General features: G+C 38.1%; 2 protein-coding genes across 3 annotated transcripts in view; one reads left to right on the top strand and one right to left on the bottom strand.

Moving 5' to 3' along the window:
- Positions 1-1,004: 1,004 nt before the first annotated feature.
- LOC113466265 lies at positions 1,005-3,803 on the bottom strand. Its single transcript, XM_026821501.1, has 2 exons — positions 3,412-3,803; positions 1,005-2,659 (listed from the first exon to the last, which is right to left on the bottom strand). The coding sequence occupies exons 1-2, from the start codon at positions 3,537-3,539 to the stop codon at positions 1,486-1,488; spliced, it is 1,302 nt and encodes a 433-aa protein (XP_026677302.1). The 5' UTR covers positions 3,540-3,803; the 3' UTR covers positions 1,005-1,485.
- Positions 3,804-6,193: 2,390 nt separating this feature from the next.
- Positions 6,194-26,539, top strand: part of LOC103506443 (facilitated trehalose transporter Tret1) — a 23,017-nt gene continuing 2,671 nt past the window's right edge. The window contains exons 1-5 of one of the 2 annotated variants that reach the window (XM_008470832.2): positions 6,194-6,338; positions 6,932-7,111; positions 10,529-10,734; positions 11,125-11,640; positions 19,173-19,429. In XM_008470832.2, coding sequence (XP_008469054.1) covers positions 6,242-6,338; positions 6,932-7,111; positions 10,529-10,734; positions 11,125-11,640; positions 19,173-19,429 — 1,256 coding nt within the window. In that variant the 5' untranslated portion in view covers positions 6,194-6,241. Of the gene's footprint in view, positions 6,339-6,456; positions 6,489-6,931; positions 7,112-10,528; positions 10,735-11,124; positions 11,641-19,172; positions 19,430-26,539 lie in introns of those variants that run through there. The other variant, XM_026821500.1, reaches the window with a different exon arrangement.

Here is a 26,539-nt window from a genome sequence, read left to right as displayed (position 1 = left end):
TGTAACAGTGCTCAAGTGTTGTAGGAAATAAAAGTTGGGTGGAAGAGGTCTTTTTAACAGGTTTTTTAACAGGTCTTTTCAACAGGTTACTCTTGATTTTGTTTACATTTCTTCGTCTTGGTGGACAACAGCTGTGGAATTGCTTTGTCCTTCGGCATTTCTTTTGTGTTTTTACTTTTAATTTTCTTCTGTAACCTAACCAATGTAAAATATCCCTGTTTTTACTCTTAAAAATATCAAAAAACAAAAAAATATCCTTTTATACTACCTAAAACGATCATTTTGGACATTAACAAAGGTTTCACTTTAACAGTCAAAAGTGTAATTTTACCTAACTGTAATTTTTACCTGAGATTTGCACCCACCTGTTGATTCAACAGCCCTGCAATCCATAACAGTCGTTTGCTGTATAAAATCCTTTTTCCTCAGCTTTTGATTTTGAATACTTAATACCTAGGTACATATCCTACAGAGACAGATTTTTTTTTTTTTTTTTTTTCTTGCACCAAGTAGGTACTTGGTTTTTTTCCATTTTTCTTTCAAATATATTATTATCTGACCACCTAAATATTTATTTCAAGAAAATAAATTAATAAAAACAAAGTGCCTACGAAATTAAGAAACAAAATTATATATCTGATGAAAGGTTCTTTTTAATTTTATTATTAGTATTGTTCAATAAAATCTACATTGGAAATCCCTAGGGATTACTTCAATGGAAGTAATTCCTACTACCTTGTATCTTATACTAATGATACAAGGTAGTACCTATACTACACATGGATCTAATGTTTTTTTTCTTCTTTAGAGGCAGGATTCTCATAGTCAAACAAAACTACATCATTTGTTTGTGAAGATCACTTTAAAGTAAGTGAATACATGTATCCCTATACGTGCATCACACAAGAGGCTGTTGTATAGGTATGTACAAAATTTTTTTTTTTTTTTTTTTTTTTTTTTTTTTAAGCATGTGCTTTTTTCAATTTTTTAAATGCAAAACTTTGAAGGTTCATATTATACAGGGTGGTCGGATTTTTTTTTTTTTTTTTTTGAATACTCAAACCATAGATATAGGAGTTCAATACAAGAATTTTTTACTCTATGAACATAAACCCCTTTTTTTTTTTTTTTTTTTTTTTTTTTTTAGCAGTCTGACTTGAATAAAATTAAATCTGCATACCCAAAGCTTTACAAGGTACAGATTTATGACAATGGCTTTTGATTGATATCTCAGGAAGCATTTTAGGGTGTATGGTCATAGAGTAAAAATGTCTTGTATTGACCTCCTGGATCTATGGTTTGAGTATTCTAAATAATAATAATAAATATCCGACCACCCTGTAAATTATGTTGAGCCTACCAAAACACAATCCCTCCCCAACACTGACAATGCCCAAAAGGGAGAAACACGTCCACGCACATGTGAAAAACCAGTTATTAGTAGGTTATTATTCTCCTTCACCTTCATTTATTATGCTCAGACAATCAGACCATTTTGTACAAAAGCGGAAAAATAGCTTTTTCCCAAAAACTAACAGCATCGGTCATTATTTTTTGGCAAAGCTCTTTATCAAAAGTTATGAGCAATGTTGTAACATTTTTTGTAGTTTCAAAATCAGGGGCAGCAACACAAAAGTAGCCTTTTGTTTTTCCTGCCAAATACATTTGTAGCAACATTTGGAAATAGAATTTATACGTTATTTCATTATTTTTTATATAAGTAGAAAAGGTTTTTTCTGAAGAAGGACACTTCACCTCAAAAATGTAATTTTTAGTTATTCCATCTGGAGATGCTCCTAACACAGGCCACTCTTGATTTATGAACATGCCACATTTTTCAATTTTTAAATTGAACTTTTTTCCTACCTCTTCTAAAACTGAATTCTCCAAATTCCTTCCCCTTTGAAGGAACATATTATCTTTAACCTTTCTGGCTCCCATAATTGTCTCGACCAGAGAACCTTCCATTGTTTTACAATTCATGGCTTCAAAGATTTTGGAAGCTGTAATTCTTCCAAAACGTAGCTCATACCACAGTTTGTTCAAACTTTGCCCTACTGTGTTATCAAGGACTTCCTTGCACATGTCTGCAGTAATTTTATTTTTCATAAAGTTCATAAACTCCTCCGCACTTTCAAGACCACCTTGATTTTTAAACTCCAATATTAATGTATGAAGAGATGCTGCTGAATATTTATTATCAGAGCCACAATATCCAGACATTTGAGTGACAACTTTGTTTTTTGTTGCCTGGTCCTGAAATTCAGCTAGACATCTGTCTGAATCAATATCTAGAGTACACTCCGGGATTTTCCCAAATTCACTGAGTTTGATGAATTTCATGGAACTACCAACTTTGGACAGTTCTGCCTTCTTCCAATAACAGGTGGTTGAAGTGGAAGCTGGCTCTTCAGTCCGCCTGTGAAGCCAGAAGAGGAATGCCACAGCATGTTTGCATCCAGCAGCAGCTCCCTCACACCCTTGACAACTTGCAGAGACAATCTTCTCTTCTGCTTCATTGATCGTCACTGTGCAACCATAAGGCTTTTGTCGCACTTTGTGCTCAGGTGTGACTTCACCCTTAATAATGCAGAGAGGGAAGACTCTTTTCACCTGGACTCTCCCGATAGCTTGATCACCGTAACTTTCTCTGGCAGATCTGAAATAAGATAGAAAAGAAAAGATTTTACACCAAAAATAATAATAAAAAAAATAATAATAATAAATAAACTTGTTTTTTTTTTTTTTTTTTTTCTTTGCTACAAAATAAAAACAGTTATGAAACATTATCATTGTTTTAAAAAGTACAAGTGCATCTAGGTACTTATTATTTCTTACATCATTTACCTATTCAGTTACTTACTCACACATACCAAGTATTATGATATGAAAAATAGTGTAAAGTACCTACATTCTTACTAGTCATACCATACCTACTTGTGATTGTTCCTATGTTTCTGTGCATCACAAGGCTATCTATGTTCCACCAAATTAGAGGTATGTTCTACCAACATGCCTCCTTATACAATGAATATAAAAATTCACCAAAATATCCCAAACAGTACTTTCAATACCCAAACAGCAAATGAACATATTTTCTCTACCTTATATGCTGCACTACCAAGCATACTCCGAGGTAACAAAAGACCCAGTCCAATAATAATTCTAATAAGAAAGGTGGAAAACTACCTAGGTACAACACCATGCCTTTCAAGAACAATATACCTACCTAAGTATTGGGCACTTTAAAGGTTGAACACCTATCCTAAACTAGGTTAGGTTATGTTGTGTTTGTTCACATTTGCTTAGGTAGGTACACACTCAACTGGAGTTTTTCTCCTATAGAAAAGGTGAATTACCGACATCCTAGTCATAAAAACCAAAGTTCAGATGCATAACATAAATCCTTACCTTGCAGCTTTAATTCCTCTCATCTCAGTTCCATGGAAATCTGGATGGTTTGAGAAAAAATCCATCAGAGTAATCATGTCTACTTGAGGCAAGTTAGTTGGATTTGCTTTAGAAAAATCAGCCTCCATAATGATATCTAATCAATGTTTCAAGTGTAGGTCCACAGAAAAAAGAATTTCAAGTGTTTAATTAACTATTCACTGAAAAAAATAATTATTTTTGTAAATTAAACGGCACTCTTTTTCTATTTTAAAACTTGAACATTTCAATGTAAACCAATACGATCAGCAGCCATGATACCCGCAATAGGGAGCGATGACGTCATCGCTAAGTCCACCAATCAGAGTGCGTTTTGATAATGGCTGGCGGGAAGACTTATTTTTCAAACTTCGATTTTGATTTTCTCGGACCGAGGGTATCGTAAAAAAATAAAAAAAATATTTTTGGACTCTGTGAAAGAAATTGAATTTAAAGAGATAATTTATTTAGTGACTTGGAAAAAATCTTCCTTCTCTGCAGCTCTTCCTTTTTCTTTGAAAACCTATTCATAAAATTGCAGATATTGTTAGTTCTTAATACTTATTGTCATATTTATGAGGTCCTCCTGACTATGGTCATGGTCACAAACAACTGTTGATGATGGCACCTATCGAGAGTATCTCGTAGAACTACCTAGTGATTTAGTAAACTGAAGAAATTATTTAGAGAAAAAAGCCGCTACGTTGCTATCGTGGCCTCTATCCCGAGATAGCTGAAATCAACGAACAATGTTTCTTTGTGTGTTGATCATGTTTGCCAAATTTCATCAAAATCATACAAACCCTTCGAGAGTCTTGGCGAAACAAAAAGAACCTACTGAGCTTGCGAAAGACCCAGTCCAATAATAATTCTAATAAGAAAGGTGGAAAACTACCTAGGTACAACACCATGCCTTTCAAGAACAATATACCTACCTAAGTATTGGGCACTTTAAAGGTTGAACACCTATCCTAAACTAGGTTAGGTTATGTTGTGTTTGTTCACATTTGCTTAGGTAGGTACACACTCAACTGGAGTTTTTCTCCTATAGAAAAGGTGAATTACCGACATCCTAGTCATAAAAACCAAAGTTCAGATGCATAACATAAATCCTTACCTTGCAGCTTTAATTCCTCTCATCTCAGTTCCATGGAAATCTGGATGGTTTGAGAAAAAATCCATCAGAGTAATCATGTCTACTTGAGGCAAGTTAGTTGGATTTGCTTTAGAAAAATCAGCCTCCATAATGATATCTAATCAATGTTTCAAGTGTAGGTCCACAGAAAAAAGAATTTCAAGTGTTTAATTAACTATTCACTGAAAAAAATAATTATTTTTGTAAATTAAACGGCACTCTTTTTCTATTTTAAAACTTGAACATTTCAATGTAAACCAATACGATCAGCAGCCATGATACCCGCAATAGGGAGCGATGACGTCATCGCTAAGTCCACCAATCAGAGTGCGTTTTGATAATGGCTGGCGGGAAGACTTATTTTTCAAACTTCGATTTTGATTTTCTCGGACCGAGGGTATCGTAAAAAAATAAAAAAAATATTTTTGGACTCTGTGAAAGAAATTGAATTTAAAGAGATAATTTATTTAGTGACTTGGAAAAAATCTTCCTTCTCTATTGCAACTTGTTGATCAGTTCTGTTGATCCAAGATAACACTTGAATGATGATGAACCTCCTAGGCAGATAGCTGTCGAGCATCATCCATCTCTCGAGATTTGATAAGATGTCAACATGTCATTATTGTTACTTCATGAAAATTTTATTTGTCCAATTTCCAGATGTTGCATAAGCCAATTCATAAGTAGGTCGAATCTGGAGTACCATGTTAATCCCTTTCATGTCACAGGCATTTACCTTTCCTAAAGTCTCCGTACCTAGGGTAGTCCATAGTTACTTATTCTTTTTAGGTCAAATTTAATGTAGGTACTTCTTTACTGTTCTGGTTGCATCTGGGTTTCTTATGCACTTTATTTCATTTTACATGTAACACACGCTCCGGAAATGTCCAAATCTTTCGTGAAGCTATCAACAAGATCAAACTGATTACCAACAGCTCTTATCAAATATTTAATTTTGTATCATACCTGTTTTATGCTGCTCGTCATTTCAATGTTTTGCTAGTTGCTAGTTTTCTCGGTGAAAGTGCAGGTCCAGGTGACTCCTCCATGAGATTCCCCGAAGTGAGAAATTCCGTAATCCCCTTGAAACTTCGAGTACGTACTCCAAGATCAAACTGATTACCAACAGCTCTTATCAAATATTTAATTTTGTATCATACCTGTTTTATGCTGCTCGTCATTTCAATGTTTTGCTCACTCATCCTAAAACTTCAACATTGATAATCTCACCTGCAAAGTTGCTAGTTTTCTCGGTGAAAGTGCAGGTCCAGGTGACTCCTCCATGAGATTCCCTGAAGTGAGAAATTCCGTAATCCTCTTGAAACTTCGACAGGTACCCTCAAAAGAGCCAGTGTTATTGTCTGTGGCTTGACAGGGCTGGTTTTGTCTCAGTTTTACGTCCTCCAGCGAGACAAAGTACCGTACTTACTCTCCTTAATAATTTAAAGACCTAATAGTATACTCTCTTTTATAAAAGTACTTACCTACCTACTTTAATACGCGGCGGTGGTCCAGGGTTTCGGCAAGGGACAATGATCCATTTTCTATGGTCGCTGTTGTGGAAGCGCACTTACTTTTCGATCTCCGGCATTCTCCGGCCTAATAACTAACAATTCGCCGTTTCTCTTCTATCCACAGTTCCTAGCAACATCGGCCGTCTATTTGAACCTGTTCGATATGGGAATGGCCTTGGGATTTCCCACCATTATGCTACCGGCCGTTCAAAGTGGTAACGACTCAGTTACCTTCACCCCCGACCAGGCGTCTTGGTTTGGTGAGTCTACCTTACTTTGATTGTTTGTGAAAAGGGCTATATCTAAGGTCTTTGCCCTAATTATTGGCAGTTCATTTTGTATGAAATTCAAACAAGTTGCCCTCTATCAGTATTCAGTTACCTTCACCCCCGACCAGGCGTCTTGGTTTGGTGAGTCTACCTTACTTTAATTCTTTGTGAAAAGGGCTATATCTAAGGTCTTGCCCTAATTTTGCCCTAATTATTGGCAGTTCATTTTGTATGAAATTCAGACAAGTTGCCCTCTATCACTATACTGTAGTTGAGGGGTCAATGACTCTCAACCTGGAGATATTGGGTTCGATTCAAAAGTAATAATTACTAGGAATTATTCTAGGATGAAACTTTCAATTCACATCACTATACTCGTATCTAGGTATTTTTTTTATTTTTTCCCCATTATTTATATATTTTTTTGACTCTCAACCTGGAGATATTGGGTTCGATTCAAAAGTAATAATTACTAGGAATTATTCTAGGATGAAACTTTCAATTCACATAACTAGACTCGTATCTAGGTATTTTTCTTTCCTGTTTATGTATATATTTTTATTCATTCTTTCTCAATTTTTCAGCCAGTTTAATGTTCATCTTTCAACCGGCTGGTAGTCTCATATCTAGTCTCATCCTGGGTTGGTTGGGTCGTAAGAACACTCTGATCCTGATCAACATTCCTTACTTCTTCGTTTGGGTTACCATTCATCTTTCAGAGACTGTCTACATCCTTATGATCTGCAGCATAGTGCTCGCTGTGAGTAAGTACCAACCTTTCATTTTTAGTTTTAGGCTTCTGTTCAGTAGATTCGTAGTAGCTTAACCCATCCTTTATGGCTGTTTGCCCCTACACCTAAGCCTCGGAGTCGGCTTTTTGTGGTTCTGTTCACTAAACATCTAAATCATGATTTATTTGTGGTGAAATTGAAAGCTTCTTCACAATTTTTGTTGATATCGCAGCATTAGTAGCCACGTAACCAGCCTAGTTAGCTTGGTTGGTAGCGTGTCTACCTTGTAAGCGCTAGGTCGCGGGATTGATTCCCACCCGGGGCGGATTTTATCCTGAACGGATAAGATTACGTTCTCGGAACGGCTGGCTTTCTCCTATCCTTTCTTTCTTCTCTGTGCGCTTTCGGGACGATAAGACCTTAGCAGTTACAGTTTTCTGTCAAACGGTCAAACCTCTTTAAAAAACTGTTTTAACAAATTGATCGCCCAGTTACACCGATAATTGTAAAGTATATAAACCATTTCTAACCTCTAGGTCTTTGCACCAGCAGAATACCTACAAAACTACAAACATTTCTTTACTAGTCAGTATCAGCAAAGAACTCTGGTAAGAGAGAGAGAGAGAGAGAAACTGGTTCGCTAATAGAATCTCTTGGGATCAAAGTCCTTTGAACTTGCATTCTTAAGAGAGAGTAATACTTTGTCACCTCCCTTCAAACCAGCATCAGTAATTCAGCAGGTTGTTAGCATGTTCACCTCTGTGGTTGAAAGCACTACCTCTCGATCTGGAGGTGCTGGGTTTGAATCCCGGCCAGGGAGGAATAATAATTTTATTTCTATAGTTGAGGATAATATACAACAATGAAATTTTATTTGGCCTACTTGTACAGTTGGCTGAGGGTCTCTAAACAGGGAGTAGACCGGCTTAGTCTGGGCTGGGGAACTTTTAAACAGGGAGGATACCAGCTTGAAATTTTCCTTGCTAAAGTCGTTAAAGAAATGCCTACATAGCAAAGGTTGAGTGCGAAGGGCATTCCCTAAGTAAAATTAGCTACAACCCCTTTCTAGGGCTGATTCAGAGGCTGACGAAAAACGGGAAAAGGCGCAGAGAAGAAGAAGAAGAAGAAGAAGACGACTCCTCGTACAGCTAAATAGAATAGAATATACACTGCTTATACAGCTTATACTGCCAGAATGAGACTGAAAAGTCCCTTTCCTCCTGCAGTCTAAATAAGGTTTTATGTATGTGGTACAATAATTTTAAATGTATAGCTGTTATCTATCTGAGGTCCCAGGCCAACCTCAGTGGTGTAGTGGTTAACGCAGTAGAAAAAAATAACAATAAAAATAGGTATACATATAAGAAAAAGAAGAAAAAAAATCTAAATAGTTAGATGGAGTCTACTTCGATCAGGAACGTACCAAAAAAATGGAAAGTCACAGACGCTGTTGATTTAAGGACAAGATTACAACTTTTACAAATTTCTACTAATCGTTCTCCATTCTTGTTTGTTCTCTTGTGGGCTGGATAGTCTCCCACAATGTTTCGAAATTTCTTTTCTTTACCGACTTGGGCATTAAAGTCTCCGATGAGGAGGATTGAGTGGTGTTCTGGTACTTTTTCTATAATTTCTTCTAGTTTTTCCCATAGTCGGTCGGTTGTTTCTGGGTCTTTTCTGTTTGAATCGTTGGTGGGTGCATAGTTGAGGATAGTTGAGTTGAGGATAATATACAATAATGAAATTTTATTTGGCCTACTTGTACCGTTGGCTGAGGGTCTCTAAACAGGGAGTAGACCGGCTTAGTCTGGGCTGGGGAACTTTTAAACAGGGAGTAGACCAGCTTAGTCTGGGCTGGGGGACATTAAACAGGGAGTAGACCAGCTTATTCTGGGCTGGGGAACTTTTAAACAGGGAGGATACCAGCCTGAAATTTTCCTTGATAAAGTCGCTAAAGAAATGCCTACATAGCAAAGGTTGAGTGCGAAGGGCATTCCCTAAGTACAATTAGCTACAACCCCTTTCTAGGGCTGATTCAGAGGCTGACGAAAAACGGGAAAAGGCGCAGAAAAGAAGAAGAAGACGAAGACGACTGCTCGTACAGCTAAATAGAATATCTCTAGTAGCGCGGTCAAACTTTCTTGACTTGGCGGGGCGGAGCGCTACCGCGCTCCTTAACATACACTGCTTATACTGCCAGAATGAGACTGAAAAGTTCCTTTACTCCCGAAAAGTCTAAATAAGGTTTTATGTATGTCGTGCAATGATTTTAAAATTAAATTACAAATTTATAAAAAGACCCTTCCTTAAATTACGTCTCTTAGGGCTATTTCACATCTAGACTGCAACTCGTAGTATACGGTAATTTTCACGTTGAGGGCTGTTCACACTTAAACTTTAAGTTCAAGTGTGAACAGGCCCATAAGACCATGTAGCCCTCAACGTGAAAATTACCGTCTAGATGTGAAATAGCCCTTAAAGTACGTCTCAGTTGATCAAAACCATTTTGGCTCTTCTCTTCCAAATTCCACGCGCTCTCTTTCGATTAACGTAAAAAAATGAGGAACACACATCTGTTGATCTATCCCAAGTCAACTTTGGTCTTGAAGAATGCAAGTCATGGCCCGGAGAATTTAGTCATCGGCGAATCTTAAACCAAGTACACACCAGCAACATTTTCATCAGAAACATTGTTTCTCAACAATCCAGGAATGTTTTCGCAACAATCCAGCAACTTTTTTACTCTCCAGACTGGTTTCTGAAACATCTTGTCTTTCAGTGTGCACTAGATTTAATCTTGAATATTGCTCACCATTCGAAACATTTGTTTCGCAACAGTTCACGACTGTTGCGAAAACGTTTCCGGTGTGTACCCAGGCTTAAGAAGTGCTGAAGATAACATGGATGTTCGTATAAAAGCTCCTAGACATAACACGATATTCCATAACAGGAGGTGCAGTGCACCAAGCATCCCAATTCCATCAAACCAGATTCAAGCTTTACAGTCATCTATATCTATAACTATCACGTGAAGCCAAAGGAGAGGTTGTCTTGAATACACAGCTTGGTGTAGCCTACTACTACTACTCTCCTCTTATATTAGGTATATACGTACCTACATACATCGGTATGACGGTACGGAATAAAGTTAGCGCTAAGGTATCCGCTCTAAATTTCTTGAGGTCCACGTGTCCTCACTTCTAGATAGGAGATAGTATGGAAATATTTGATAGAAGAGTTTGAAGACTAAACGGCTCTTGAGAAATCTTAAACGAACTCTTAGCTGTGTCCACGCATAGTCGACGCCGTCAATCGATATCGACTGAAACCTTACATTGCCTCGACAACATAGATTCACCTTGTCCGTCGATCGACGGCCGTCGACTATGTGTGAACACGGCTTTAGGAAACTCCTAAAACTCTGTTTACATCACCCACTTCCCGTTTCAGATATTGGCTACCTGGAGACTCCCGCCATCAATTACGTGGGTGAAATCAGCACGCCCAAACTGCGGGGCATACTGACCTCTTACTCCGCCCCCATCATTTACATGGGCATCATATTCGAGTTTATCCTGGGCAAACTGTTTGACTGGAGGACAGTGGCTCTTATCAACTCCACCATCCCCATTTTGACCATCGCTGCTATGATTCAAGTGAGTTACGTCTTATTTCAGCATCCATTTCAGTTCAGCACCTATTCCTGAAAGGAATCGTGCTGTACTCTAAAAGGTGATCCTGCATGACTGCACGGGTTTTGATAAAATTTCCTTATAATTTATTAATTTTGGACCTCACTATTACAACTATTACATCATACCTTCCTGAAATGGACCCCAGGTGTGTCCATTATTCCATATGTTTTATATCAGTAGTACAACAAATCGACCAAAATAACAGATGCCTAAACCAGGTGCTGTGATATCAAGAGAGATAGCAGGACTATTAAAAGTAGACGTGATTTTGTGTAGAATGTCAAGAGACTTAGTTGAAATTTCCCTCAGAAATTGGAACCCATTCAATTCTTTCTCCGTATATTTTCACAGATTCCCGAGTCACCCATGTGGCTCTTATCGAAAGGTCGCAATGATAAGGCGAAATCCGCCCTCTGCTGGCTTCGAGGGTGGGTGAAACCTGAACTAATTCTGACAGAATTCAAGTACTTGATCAACTACAAGGAAGTATCATCAGAACGGCCCATGACCAAAGTGTACACCATTGATTCAGCCATCGACAAAAACGGTTTCGCCAAGAACAACAACATTGACGATGTCAAATACTTCCGGGAAGAGAATGTAAAGACAGTGGATGTTGATACCAAGAAACCTTGCAAGTTCTATAACGTTGCTGCTAACGGAGGCAACACACCCAACACCACCTGTCGTCGGGAGACTGTCAGATCCTCCCTGTCCATTATGTTCAATAGGGAATATGTCAAACCATTCATCCTGGTGTCCATGTACTTCCTGTTCTACTACATGTCGGGTGTTCCGTCTATCCGACCTTACCTCTTGCTCATCATCAACGAAATGCAGATCCCGATTGATCCAAAAGTATGCGTGGTAAGTGAATTGGATAACCAAATTTCTTATACATGATACGATGTCATACAAGTGGTGTGTATTATTAACTCAACAATGTAAAGGCTCACCGAGGTTTATTTTAGGAATATGACGTAACACATCATGAAGTAAGCATGTTTTTCATTTTCCTCAGAACCAGGCCCCGAATCTGATTTGATTAGAAATGAATATTGAATATTCTTGTTTTGACAATCATAATTCCCCCTGGCCACTCGATCCATCAAGGTTAATGGATTTTGGAGAGTGATAACACTCAATACGAAATCCAAGCTAATACGAATCAATGTTATCAGTTGACAAACCCCCAAGATTAACACAAAGCACATCATGGCATTCTAATTGCCCGAGAGAAATACTCATATCATCTCTCCTGCGTAAATAATCCGGTTATCTTGACTTGTTTGATTTTGGAGCTTATCTTCCTGTTTCAAATTGAGATCAATTAGAGTAGGTAGCAAGATTTGATTGACTTATTATGACTACTTTCATCAAATCTATGCAGGTGTTATTTTTAGTTTGTTTTGTTCTCTCTCAATTGCAACTTGTTGATCAGTTCTGTTGATCCAAGATAACACTTGAATGATGATGAACCTCCTAGGCAGATAGCTGTCGAGCATCATTCATCTCTCGAAATTTGATAAGATGTCAACATGTCATTATTGTTACTTCATGAAAATTTTATTTGTCCAATTTCCAGATGTTGCATAAGCCAATTCATAAGTAGGTCGAATCTGGAGTACCATGTTAATCCCTTTCATGTCACAGGCATTTACCTTTCCTAAAGTCTCCGTACCTAGGGTAGTCCATAGTTACTTATTCTTTTTAGGTCAAATTTAATGTAGGTACTTCTTTACTGTTCTGGTTGCATCTGGGTTTCTTATGCACTTTATTTCATTTTACATGTAACACAACCTCCGGAAATGTCCCAAATCTTTCGTAAAGCTATCAACAAGATCAAACTTAGGTCAAATTTAATGTAGGTACTTCTTTACTGTTCTGGTTGCATCTGGGTTTCTTATGCACTTTATTTCATTTTACATGTAACACACGCTCCGGAAATGTCCAAATCTTTCGTGAAGCTATCAACAAGATCAAACTGATTACCAACAGCTCTTATCAAATATTTAATTTTGTATCATACCTGTTTTTGTATAACATGTAGGTGGTTGCATTTTCTACATTACAGACTGAAAATTGGGACCCGAAGTTTTTAATAAGCAACATTAATTTAAAAAGATTAAGGATGATCTGATGATATGAATGATAAAGGATTAGAGAAATTCTGATTTTCTTTACTCACCTGCAAAGTTGCTAGTTTTCTCGGTGAAAGTGCAGGTCCAGGTGACTCCTCCATGAGATTCCCTGAAGTGAGAAATTCCGTAACGTAATCCTCTTGAAACTTCGAGTAGGTACCCTTCGAGTAGGTACGTACCTACTCAATTTAGAAGAGATGTATTTTCATCTGCGTTATCTTTGAATTATTATTTGACAACAACATTCCCCCTCAAGTGTTTCCACAACTACTTGATATCCCACTCGAGTTTCAGAGGAATCTTCTTATACCTACTCAATTTAGAAGAGATGTATTTTCATCTGCGTTATCTTTGAATTATTATTTGACAACAACATTCCCGCTCAAGTGTTTCCACAACTACTTGATATCCCACTCGAGTTTCAGAGGAATCTTCTTGTTCATCTCTCCGGACAGTTTCTCCCGGATTTTCGAGTAGTTGTCGCTCTTGAGAGCTCACTTCGATTGCTGACTTTATCGTCGATGTCAATATTTTCGCACATGCATGAGAATAATAGTTTCAAGTAGCCTTACTTTTTTATCACCACGTGAACACCAGCATGGAGTGATAGTGGGGTGGTGCGTCACGCCAAAGTAGTATACACTTGATAATACGAGTAGGTATTTGGACAGAAATTTCTAGGTGTGATTTAAATATGGACTTGTATTGACATGAATTCATCCAAGCATGACAAAATTTTGTTATCATTTTATTATAATAAATTATTTGAAGCTACAGGTATACACTGAAGAAGAAATTAGTGACAGTGTGCCAAGTAGCCTTCGTACCTGGTGATCAGGGGCAGAGTGCAGCTCTTCCTTTTTCTTTGAAAACCTATTCATAAAATTGCAGATATTGTTAGTTCTTAGTACTTATTGTCATATTTATGAGGTCTTCCTGACTATGGTCATGGTCACAAACAACTGTTGATGATGGCACCTATCTTGAGTATCTCGTAGAACTACCTAGTGATTTAGTAAACTGAAGAAATTATTTAGAGAAAAAAGCCTCTACGTTGCCATCGTGGCCTCTATCCCGAGATAGCTGAAATCAACGAACAATGTTCCTTTGTGTGTTGATCATGTTGTGTGTTGATCATGTTTGTCAAATTTCATCAAAATGGGACAAACCCTTCGAGAGTCTTGGCGAAACAAAGAGAACCTACTGAGCTTGCGTCAGGGTTGCCAGATGAAGTTATTAAAAAAGCCCCAATTCGCTCTTAAAAAATCCCCATTTTTTCTTCCCCGAGTTTCTAGAGGGCAGGACCTGCTTGAAATTGACTTTGTCCCTAGGTACAACCGTCCCTAGGTACGCACATTGACCCTACTAAGAGCTAACAATATCTGCAGTTTTATGAATAGGTTTTCAAAGAAAAGGGAAGAGCTGCACTCTGCCCCTGATCACCAGGTACGGAAGCTACTTGAAACTATTATTCTCATGCATGTGCGAAAATATTGACATCGACGATGATAACAAAATTTTGTCATGCTTGGATGAATTCATGTCAATACAAGTCCATATTTAAATCACACCTAGAAATTTCTGTCCAAATTTGAGATTTGTTGAAGTTTCTCTTCGTCTGTTTTAGCAATTTGCACGTAGCTTTTCTAACATTCAGGAAGTTCTCTAGGTTGGCAGCATTTTTCTTGTTATTCCATTGTAGCCAGGCTTTTCTACGGTTCTCTATTGCCATGTTGCATTCTTCAGACCACCAAGGGTGTTTGATAATTTTCTTCAACGGAATAGTTTCAGAGGCGGCTTCCACAACGGAGTCTCTAAGGTTGATCCATGTTCTGTTCTTGATTTTCTTCTGCAGTGTTTCAGTATAGGAGTTGTCGCCAGATTTCAAAGCATTGATGTTGAACTTCACCGTTTTCTTCTTCTTACCAACATTTTTCTTTTTATTCAGAGGTATACCTTTTAACTTTATCAAAGACAAATAATGATCTGAATCTAAGTTTGCACTCCTAAGAACTTTAACGTTGAGAATTTCTTTATTAGATTTCCCTGATATTGCAACATGGTCTAGTTGGTATTCTCCTAGGAGTGGGTTAAAGCGCAAATTGCGCTAAGGTTCATGCTCTGACATCCTGCTGCGCACTTACTACCTTGTGTTACCTATTAGCTATAGGAAGGTATCTAATAGCTAGGTACATAGGTATACATCTATACATACGTACATAGTGTGGTACCTAATCATTCCCTGATACCGATTGCCCTAGGATAGAAATTTGCGAACATTAACACTTTAGGTATAGCTGTTATCTATCTGAGGTCCCAGGCCAACCTCAGTGGTGTAGTGGTTAACGCAGTAGAAAAAAATAACAATAAAAATAGGTATACATATAAGAAAAAGAAGAAAAAAAATCTAAATAGTTAGATGGAGTCTACTTCGATCAGGAACGTACCAAAAAAATGGAAAGTCACAGAGTCACACACTTCGCGTTTGAATATTCTACAAGAAACCAATAAAAAATTATTATCTTCAAAACCATTTTGGCTCTTCTCTTCCAAATTCCACGCGCTCTCTTTCGATTAACGTAAAAAAATGAGGAACACACATCTGTTGATCTATCCCAAGTCAACTTTGGTCTTGAAGAATGCAAGTCATGGCCCGGAGAATTTAGTCATCGGCGAATCTTAAACCAAGTACACACCAGCAACATTTTCATCAGAAACATTGTTTCTCAACAATCCAGGAATGTTTTCGCAACAATCCAGCAACTTTTTCACTCTCCAGACTGGTTTCTGAAACATCTTGTCTTTCAGTGTGCACTAGATTTAATCTTGAATGTTGCTCACCATTCGAAACATTTGTTTCGCAACTGTTCACGACTGTTGCGGAAACGTTTCCGGTGTGTACCCAGGCTTAAGAAGTGCTGAAGATAACATGGATGTTCGTATAAAAGTTCCTAGACATAACACGATATTCCAGAACATGAGATGCAGTGCACCAAGCATCCCAATCCCATCAAACCAGATTCAAGCTTTACAGTCATCTAACTATCACGTGAAGCCAAAGGAGAGGTTGTCTTGAATACACAGCTTGGTGTAGCCTACTACTACTACTCTCCTTTTATATTAGGTATATACGTACCTACATACATCGGTAGTATGACGGTACGGAATAAAGTTAGCGCTAAGGTATCCGTTCTAAATTTCTTGAGGTCCACGTGTCCTCACTTCTAGATAGGAGATAGTATGGAAATATTTGATAGAAGAGTTTGAAGACTAAACGGCTCTTGAGAAATCTTAAACGAACTCTTAGCTGTGCCCACACATAGTCTACGCCGTCAATCGATATCGACTGAAACCTTACATTGCCTCGACAACATAGATTCACCTTGTCCGTCGATCGACGGTCGTCGACTATGTGTGAACACGGCTTTAGGAAACTCCTAAAACTCTGTTTACATCACCCACTTCCCGTTTCAGATATTGGCTACCTGGAGACTCCCGCCATCAATTACGTGGGTGAAATCAGCACGCCCAAACTGCGGGGCATACTGACCTCTTACTCCGCCCCCATCATTTACATGGGCATCATATTCGAGTTTATCCTGGGCAAACTGTTTGACTGGAGGACAGTGGCTCTTATCAACTCCACCATCCCCATTTTGACCATCGCTGCTATGATTCAAGTGAGTTACGTCTTATTTCAGCATCCATTTCAGTTCAGCACCTATTCCTGAAAGGAATCGTGCTGTACTCTAAAAGGTGATCCTGCATGACTGCACGGGTTTTGATAAAATTTCCTTATAATTTATTAATTTTGGAGACAGTGTGCCACAAGTTAAGGTAGAAGAACTCTATTATTGTGAGTTATTTCCCCTGATTTAGGTTGTTGGAATGCTATGTTATAGTGTAGAGCTTCCCAAAGTAGAGTTCCGGAACCCAGTCACTCGATTGGGCTTCCAGCACCCTAGTTTTTTCTCAGTGATGTATGTATTTGCGATAAGGGACACAATTCGTAGATTGTAAACAACAAATCTCAAACAATATTTCTCAGTTATAAATCCGATTGCCAATACAAACTTGGCCAATCTTTTTAGCGCGCTGCGTTTCGACGCAGAATGTGTACCTCGACTACCTCGCCCAAAATGCGCAAATATAAAGCGCAAATTGCGCTAAGGTTCATGCTCTGACATCCTGCTGCGCACTTACTACCTTGTGTTACCTATTAGCTATAGGAAGGTATCTAATAGCTAGGTACATAGGTATACATCACAGTGTGCCACAAGTTAAGGTAGAAGAACTCTATTATTGTGAGTTATTTCCCCTGATTTAGGTTGTTGGAATGCTATGTTATAGTGTCGAGCTTCCCAAAATAGAGTTCCGGAACCCAGTCACTCGATTGGGCTTCCAGCACCCTAGTTTTTTCTCGGTGTATTTGCGATTATAACACAATGCGTGGATTGTAAACAATAAATCTCAAACAATAATTCTCAGTTATAAATCCGAATGCCAAAACAAACTTGGCCAATCTTTTTAGCGCGCTGCGTTTCGACGCAGAATGTGTACCTCGCCCAAAATGCGCAAATGTAAAGCGCAAATTGCGCTAAGGTTCATGCTCTGACATCCTGCTGCGCGTTTACTACCTTGTGTTACCTATTAGCTATAGGAAGGTATCTAATAGCTAGGTACATAGGTACAAAGTGGTACCTAATCATTCCCTGATACCGATTGCCCTAGGATAGAAATTTGCGAACATTAACACTTTAGGTATAGCTGTTATCTATCTGAGGTCCCAGGCCAACCTCAGTGGTGTAGTGGTTAACGCAGTAGAAAAAAATAACAATAAAAATAGGTACATATAAGAAAAAGAAGAAAAAATCTAAATAGTTAGATGGAGTCTACTTCGATCAGCAACGTACCAAAAAATGGAAAGTCACACACTTCGCGTTTGAATATTCTACAAGAAACCAATATTCTACAAGAAACCAAAAAAAGAATGTGTACCTCGACTACCTCGCCCAAAATGCGCAAATATAAAGCGCAAATTGCGCTAAGGTTCATGCTCTGACATCCTGCTGCGCGTTTACTATACCTTGTGTTACCTATTAGGTATAGGAAGGTATCTAATAGCTAGGTACATAGGTATACATACGTACATAGTGTGGTACCTAATCATTCCCTGATACCGATTGCCCTAGGATAGAAATTTGCGAACATTAACACTTTAGGTATAGCTGTTATCTATCTGAGGTCCCAGGCCAACCTCAGTGGTGTAGTGGACAACGCAGTAGAAAAAAATAACAATAATAAAAATAGGTACATACCTACGTATAAGAAAAAGAAAAAATAAATCTAAATAGTTAGATGGAGTCTACTTCGATCAGGAACGTACCAAAAAAATGGAAAGTCACAGAGTCACACACTTCGCGTTTGAATATTCTACAAGAAACCAATAAAAAATTATTATCTTCAAAACCATTTTGGCTCTTCTCTTCCAAATTCCACGCGCTCTCTTTCGATTAACGTAAAAAAATGAGGAACACACATCTGTTGATCTGTCCCAAGTCAACTTTGGTCTTGAAGAATGCAAGTCATGGCCCGGAGAATTTAGTCATCGGCGAATCTTAAACCAAGTACACACCAGCAACATTTTCATCAGAAACATTGTTTCTCAACAATCCAGGAATGTTTTCGCAACAATCCAGCAACTTTTTCACTCTCCAGACTGGTTTCTGAAACATCTTGTCTTTCAGTGTGCACTAGATTTAATCTTGAATGTTGCTCACCATTCGAAACATTTGTTTCGCAACTGTTCACGACTGTTGCGGAAACGTTTCCGGTGTGTACCCAGGCTTAAGAAGTGCTGAAGATAACATGGATGTTCGTATAAAAGTTCCTAGACATAACACGATATTCCAGAACATGAGGTGCAGTGCACCAAGCATCCCAATTCCATCAAACCAGATTCAAGCTTTACAGTCATCTAACAGATCTAACTAACTATCACGTGAAGCCAAAGGAGAGGTTGTCTTGAATACACAGCTTGGTGTAGCCTACTACTACTAGCTTTAAAACTAAAGGTGTGTGTCCAAACAAAGGCAACTGGTGGTCGATCGACATCGATTGAGCTGAATCTATGTTGTCGAGGCAGTACGGACAGTTCAGTTGACTTGACATCGATCGATGGCCGCTCTACTATGTGTGAACACATCTGTAGAATTATTTTCCTTCGATAGTTATAACATGTTGTGCTCTTCTCCCCAGATATTCGTCCCCACCACTGGGTTCATCGGCTCCATAGTGTCCATGTGCATCATCAAGAGGATCGGGAAGAGACCCTTGTCCCTCATTTCCATCGGGGGTACCGCATTTAGCGCCCTGACCTGTGGTATATTATCGTACAAAGGAACGGTGGGATCCCAAATCTTACCGTTTATTATGCTCCTGCTGTTGGCTTTCTTCACGAGTATCGGCATAGCTGCCATCCCTTGGATGCTACTCAGTGAAGTGTTTCCATTGAGGTGAGTTTTTCTCTAATCTCATTTTCGACACCCTTGACCAAATCCTGATCATTAGGACCTCTTGATGTCACAAAAGATCTAACCAGGTCGCAGTGACCAAGGGCGTTTATTAAAGCCGATGGCCCTACCTTTACCAATAGGACCTCTTGAACCTTTTTTTTCCCTTTTTTTTAAGACGAATGTTTCATCGCCGTTTTTATTTCGTAACAATGAATCAACTGCTACATTCGACGTATGTGGTCTGTGTCGTAGCATGCCCATATCGTAGTATGAAGAAGATTAGTCTGCAGACTGGTCCTTTGAAAGATTGCGCCACAAATTTAGGTAGGTAATTATGCCTCAATTCCAGTAATAACTTTGGGCTTTTATTCTGGTTAAGCGCTTTAACTATACTTTGGGCTTTACATTTCGCACTCAACAGAAGTTATGAACTTGTTACGTAATACAGAAGAAAACCCTTCAAAAACATTACCTATTACCTAACCATTATGTTAGTTGCGGGTGAAGTCAAATTATTTCCGAAATGCTAAAGTCCACAGTGTGTATTTGCTTTCAAGATCGGTCTTTAGGTACCATGATTACTAAAGCCCTATTCCATTATGTGACTTTTTTTGTCGACATGGCTGAACCTTGGGCTTTTATTCTGGTTAAGCGCTTTAACTATACTTTGGGCTTTACATTTCGCACTCAACAGAAGTTATGAACTTGTTACGTAATAATACAGAAGAAAACCCTTCAAAAACATTACCTATTACCTAACCATTATATCAGTTGAGGGTGAAGTCAAATTATTTCCGAAATGTTAAAGTCCACAGTGTGTATTTGCTTTCAAGATCGGTCTTTAGGTACCATGATTACTAAAGCCCTATTCGATTATGTGACTTTTTTTGTCGACATGGCTGAACTAATGAGATTTCGCTTTGGACGTCCACACTTGCTCCACAAAGCGGAATCTCACAATCTCATTGGTTTAGCCATGTTTGATAATAAAAAAGTCATATAATCGCATACGGCTTAACCTGATATCTCAGAAGGAAAAAGTCGCATACTCTCGGTTGCGTAGTACGTCGGCACCTTTCTTGTCGGTCGGGTGTTCTTTTCATAGCATACAAGTGTGTATCACGTTGTCACGTGACGAAAGTGGCTATCAAAATCAAGACCCATGCACATGGCATGACCCGCAAGAAACAAAAGAGTCCTTGTCCAGCCATGTTTGATAATAAAAAAGTCACATAATCGCATACGGCTTAACCTGATATCTCAGAAGGAAAAAGTCGCATACTCTCGGTTGCGTCGTACGTCGGCACCTTTCTTGTCGGTCGGGTGTTCTTTTCATAGCATACGAGTGTGTATCACGCTATCACGTGACGAAAGTGGCTATCAAAATCAAGACCCATGCACATGGCATGACCCGCAAGAAACAAAAGAGTCCTTGTCCCAATAATTAATGTTCCCCTCCCACTACATGCCAGTTGATCCGATTCACTGTGGGATTTGCGTGTGTACTGTGTGGTCACTGTATTTATTCTGTGGAAATGTTTCTGTTTGCCAACCTCACCGTAATGACAGCATTAAACAGGTCGTTTTCTTATCTCCAATGTGATTCTATGGAGTTAACCCTTTGATATGTTCGCTTTGACCCTATTCTATTCCAATAAATGGTTTTATCCTGAACACCATTTGCGTATCTTTAAATGTATGCAATTCGCCAAGCATATTGAAACAGCGAAATTTTGCAACCCCTAGGGTTTATCAGAATTGAATTAATAGGTCTGTAGGTAGTCCGTTTTCTGTTATGGAGTTAACCCTTTGATATGTTCGCTTTGACCCTATTCTATTCCAATAAATGGTTTTATCCTGAACACCATTTGCGTATCTTTAATTCTCGGAGATTTTACGTTTGCCTTGAATTTTAAATGTATGCAATTCGCCAAGCATATTGAAACAGCGAAATTTTGCAACCCCCAGGGTTTATCAGAATTGAATTAATAGGTCTGCAGGTAGTCCGTTTTCTGTCTCCTGGAATTGCGATTTCTTGCAAAATGTGAAAAATACTCTGGAGAAGCCAAAGGCTGAGCCACTCTAGCCAGTAGAACATAGTATCTTGAAGTACATTAATCACAAATGGTCCCGAGTTACCTGACGGTTTTGATTTGCCCATAACTTTGTTATAACTTGTCGTAGCTTGTTGAAATGAACATCACTGAGTTCAGAACAAAATGAGGTTTTATTACGATGTAGTCGTGGACCCCGCAACATGGAGCTTTCGCTGTGGAGGCATTTCTTAAAAGTAGTGAATTTGTGACTAATGCTCAGAGGAAGTTTCGCACCCATTTTGATTTTCCACCGGTTTTGATTTGCCCATAACTTTGTTATAACTTGTCGTAGCTTGTTGAAATGAACATCACTGAGTTCAGAACAAAATGAGGTTTTATGACAATGTAGTCGTGGACCCCGCAACATTGAGCTTTCGCTGTGGACTCCACAGCGGACCCATTTTGATTTTACACCCTCCTCATCCGATCTTAGCTCGTGCGACTTTTTTTATGGAAATATGTTAAAAACAAGGTGTATATTTATTGGACAAGGACTCTGGATGAGTTAACGGGTGCTTTTTAAAGAGAAATTCGTGCTATAGCCCAAAAAATGCTGGAGAAAGTAAGTCCAATTTTGCACACAAATTGAATATATTCAAAATTAGGGCGATTTTTCGGCTAGCGTTGTTTTCCACACGTGATTACCATCACAAACAAAATACCCAAAAAAGTAGGTAAACCTCATTTTGTTATCTTACATTTAAAATAAATATCACTTTTTTGCTTAGCGATCAGGGGCGGCATTGTAAAGGGTAAAATAATTTACAAGATTTGAGGGAAAACACAATAAGATCGAACCATGCTTCTAATTTCATCATAGCCACAAGAACAGGTTCTAGATCTAGATTCACCACGAATAGGTTCTTTAGATTTTTCTGACAGCATCTTTAGGACATTCCTTGTTTTAAAAATGTAAATATTGTAAATACTTATATTTTGTATTGTTATTATTGCGTAGATGTTGTATACGACAATCCCTAAGAGAAAATTGGCCTAATACTACGCGCTGAGCGAGCAAAAACGTTCTTGTAGGGTCCGATCTGTGATCGAATTGCTTAAAATGGCCTTGTTGCCAATACATACTGTACATAAGATATAATTGCCCAATATACTGTTGTAAAATATATTATTTTATTTTTTATAGGTATTCAATAAAAATTAAAAGGAATTAGATAGGTATAGGTACTTCCTTGATATTCTAGCCATAAAAAAAAAGACTGATACAAATTGGTCTTTACCAGGAGTCTACAAATATTTTTTCTAAACACAGGCGCATATCCAACCCCTCAGGCCCCACTTGACAGATTAACAGGGGGCATGGGCTTTAAAATGGTCTTGTTGCCAATACATACTGTACATAAGATATAATTACCCAATATACTGTTGTAAAATATATTATTTTATTTTTTATATTCAATAAAAATTAAAAGGAATTCGATAGGTATAGGTACTTTCTTGATATTCTAGCCATAAAAAAGACTGATACAAATTGGTCTTTACCAGGAGTCTACAAATATTTTTTCTAAACACTGGCGCATATCCAACCCCTCAGGCCCCACTTGACAGATTAACAGGGGGCATGGGCATTGTTTGATATTCTGAGATGAAACACTTAGCTTAGCGATCAGGGGCGGCATTGTAAAGGGTAAAATAATTTACAAGATTTGAGGGAAAACACAATAAGATCGAACCATTGCTTAGCGATCAGGGGCGGCATTGTAAAGGGTAAAATAATTTACAAGATTTGAGGGAAAACACAATAAGATCGAACCATGCTTCCTAAGAGAAAATTGGCCTAATACTACGCGCTGAGCGAGCAAAAACGTTCTTGTAGGGTCCGATCTGTGATCGAATTGCTTAAAATGGTCACTTGCAAAAAATCACACACTAAATCGATCTAGAAACGACTTAAAAATTTAAATGAAGAGGAGCGAAAATTTTCGTGCAACTTGAAAGATTATATTTGAGTGAAAAATAAAAACATTTTATATTCAAAAAGTGCTACTTTTGGGAGTCGAACCTGGATTTTGACAACACCAGTAACCTGGCCATGGGCCATTGCGTGTTCATAAATGCAAAATCATCGCTTTAAAACTAAAGGTGTGTGTCCAAACAAAGGCAACTGGTGGTCGATCGACATCGATTGAGCTGAATCTATGTTGTCGAGGCAGTATGGACAGTTCAGTTGACTTGACATCGATCGACGGCCGGTCTACTATGTGTGAACACATCTTTAGAATTATTTTCCTTCGATAGTTATAAGTTATAACATGTTTCCCTCCTCCATTCCTTAAACATGAAGAGAATTCAGTTTGTAAGATCTGACACTGTATGTAAGAAAAGAAAAAAATAAAAATCCCTCATGGAAAAAAGCTAAAAAAAATTGTGTGGGTGTATTTGCTTGTCAGCATTTTATTTGACACATTTTCCCATCAACTGAGAAACGTGTCGTTTATGAAAATGGTGTAATATGTCCGTACTGCGAATCCAGGGCCAGTTAGTCTAGGTCGCGGGTTCGATTCCCGCCCGGGGCGAACATCATCCTGAGGAGAATAGGTTCGTTCTCGGAAAGGCTGGCTTTCTCCTGTCCTATCCTACTTCTTTCTCTCTTCGATTTCGGGACACTAAGACCCAGTTTGTTACAACTTTTTTAAAGGATGGGGGAGGGGGGGAACATGCCCAAAATGGGTAAGAGTACAAGTTTGAAACTTATGACGGCCCTAAAATCCTCACTATGGGGGTGAAAAAGATTTTTAATAAATTAATTACCAACCATGGGGACATTATTAGTGGAGATAGCAAGTGCACCGAAAATCTCAATACTGAATAGCGCCTTGTATTTTATTGAGCTTTTGATTTTAGTTTGGCTTCGTGTCAAACATGCCTGACTCGGTTTCGAGCTCTGTCTGGTAGCGGCGGTTGTAAATTTATTAATAGGACCATTTTTCTCCCTAAAGTCTGTCCCTGATCTTTGATAGATGTCACTTTTCTTTCTTTATTACCTACCTACCTACGTATTAGAAATAGGAACACGTAGGTTACTATAGGCTGATTGACATCATATTACATACATGAGGACAGGAGTTTTTGATGGGGAGGGAGGGAGTAAAAAGCTGATAGGTAAAGAAATACCTACCTACCTAGTTGCGAAACGCCAAACATTAACCGTCATAAAATTAACAAGGAACTATGAGTATGTACGATGTAATGTAGAAAGTTCTACTACAGACGTACAGATACACAGACAGTGATGTACAGTGATGTACAAAATGTTAGGCACATTGCATAATCAAAATAATAAATACACGGCGGTAATACGTTTGTAATCCTAGTCAAAATAATAATGTAGGTGCACTTGTCATCTCCACTAATATCACGAAATAACCAATGATGGGGAGGGAGGGAGGGAGCGAGTAAAAAGCTGATAGGTAAAGAAATACCTACCTACCTAGTTGCGAAACGCCAAAAATTAACCAACATAAAATTAACAAGGAACTATGAGTATGTACGATGTAATGTAGAAAGTTCTACTACAGACGTACAGATACACAGATATAATGATGTGCAAAATGTTAGGCACATTGCATAATCAAAATAATAATTACACGGCGGTAATACGTTTGTAATCCTAATTAAATAATGTAGGTGCACTTGTCATCTCCACTAATTTCACGAAATTACCAATAGATTACAAGATTACTTTGCACTCTTTGCAGTTTTGTACTGATCCTTCCTGATCCGGAGGTTACAGGTTCGAACCCAAGTTGAAGTGATAATTTTGGTACCTATATATAATATATACATACATGACTTATATGTATACTTTAAGCCCTTACAGGAGGCGTAAAGTCTCCACAAAGTTCTTGAGACCTCACACGATTCTGTGCTGAACTTTTGGCTTCTCCCTAGAACATATCGATTTTTGCTCCTTTTTTTTTCTTTCTTTCTTTTAATGTTCTACTCTCTCTCGTTCTTGATTTTTCGGTTCTTCTTGTCCCTTGCAGATTCCAATCAAGAGCTTCTCTTAATACTGATGGTGTCCTATAAAATATACGAGCACCTCTGTCTTTCCTGATTTTTACTCCCCAAACTTCCCAATCAATTTTTACTCCCCAAACTTCCCAATCAATTTTTACTCCCCAAACTTCCCAATCAAATAACAAAATAACTTTTAATGATGTTATAATTGACAGGAAACATTATACCTAAGTAAGCAAATAAAATAAAACATGCTACAATAACATGTTTATGAATAGTTAAAAACTTCTCAGCATTCTGAATACGCCTTTGACTGTTTGACGTTTGACAACCATTGTGTTTTCTTTTAACTTGAGAGCGCGTGTAGGTACTTGGCTTTTCATTTGTTCGACAAGAACAAAACTTCTCAGCATTCTGAATACGCCTTTGACTGTTTGACGTTTGACAACCATTGTGTTTTCTTTTAACTTGAGAGCGCGTGTAGGTTGTAGGTACTTGGCTTTTCATTTGTTCGACAAGAATAGCTATGTACCTATATGGGTATATGAAAAGCAGATTTTCTCTTTGACAGCTTTTTGTATATTTTCGCCTTTGTGCAAAGGGTATGATGACGTATTTTTGTGCTTTACAGCTTTTCACCTTTATGTGATTTGCGAGTAATAGGTACATATTTGTACAAAGCATTAAAATACTTGGCGTTCACAACAAAGTGGATTTTATTCGAGTTGAATTTTATTTGATTTTTTGCCGCGTAGGTAGCGTTTTGAATAAGGGAAGGCTTTTATTCCAAACTGACATGAAAATGTGAATTGATTCCGAAATACCTTCACAAGTACCTATGGGAAACGTAATTTTCGCAAAATTTGTGTACCTAGAAATTGGAAGTGGGAATATTGCGATGTTCTTGCTGATATACCTACCTAGGAATAGGCACCAATATACTGCTTCTGGTAATGTTTTCATAAAGGGTTTTCCCTCTGTTATTGTACTTCAGAACATTTCCGAAGTGTAAACCGCCTAGGCAAATTTTGGGAAC

Source organism: Diaphorina citri, unplaced genomic scaffold (assembly GCF_000475195.1).
Source record: "Diaphorina citri unplaced genomic scaffold, Diaci psyllid genome assembly version 1.1 scaffold236, whole genome shotgun sequence".
Lineage (NCBI taxonomy): Eukaryota > Metazoa > Arthropoda > Insecta > Hemiptera > Psyllidae > Diaphorina > Diaphorina citri.
Note: the sequence above shows the minus strand (reverse complement) of the source record. Positions and strands in the feature narration are given on the sequence as shown.

What these genes read in the sequence shown, in the direction of transcription:
- LOC113466265 (XM_026821501.1), bottom strand. Translation starts at nt 3,539, where the DNA reads ATGGAGGCTGATTTTTCTAAAGCAAATCCAACTAACTTGCCTCAAGTA. An exon ending in AGAGGAATTAAAGCTGCAAG is followed by an intron (nt 2,660 to 3,411) that starts GTAAGGATTTAT and finishes ATCTTATTTCAG; the next exon opens with ATCTGCCAGAGAAAGTTACG.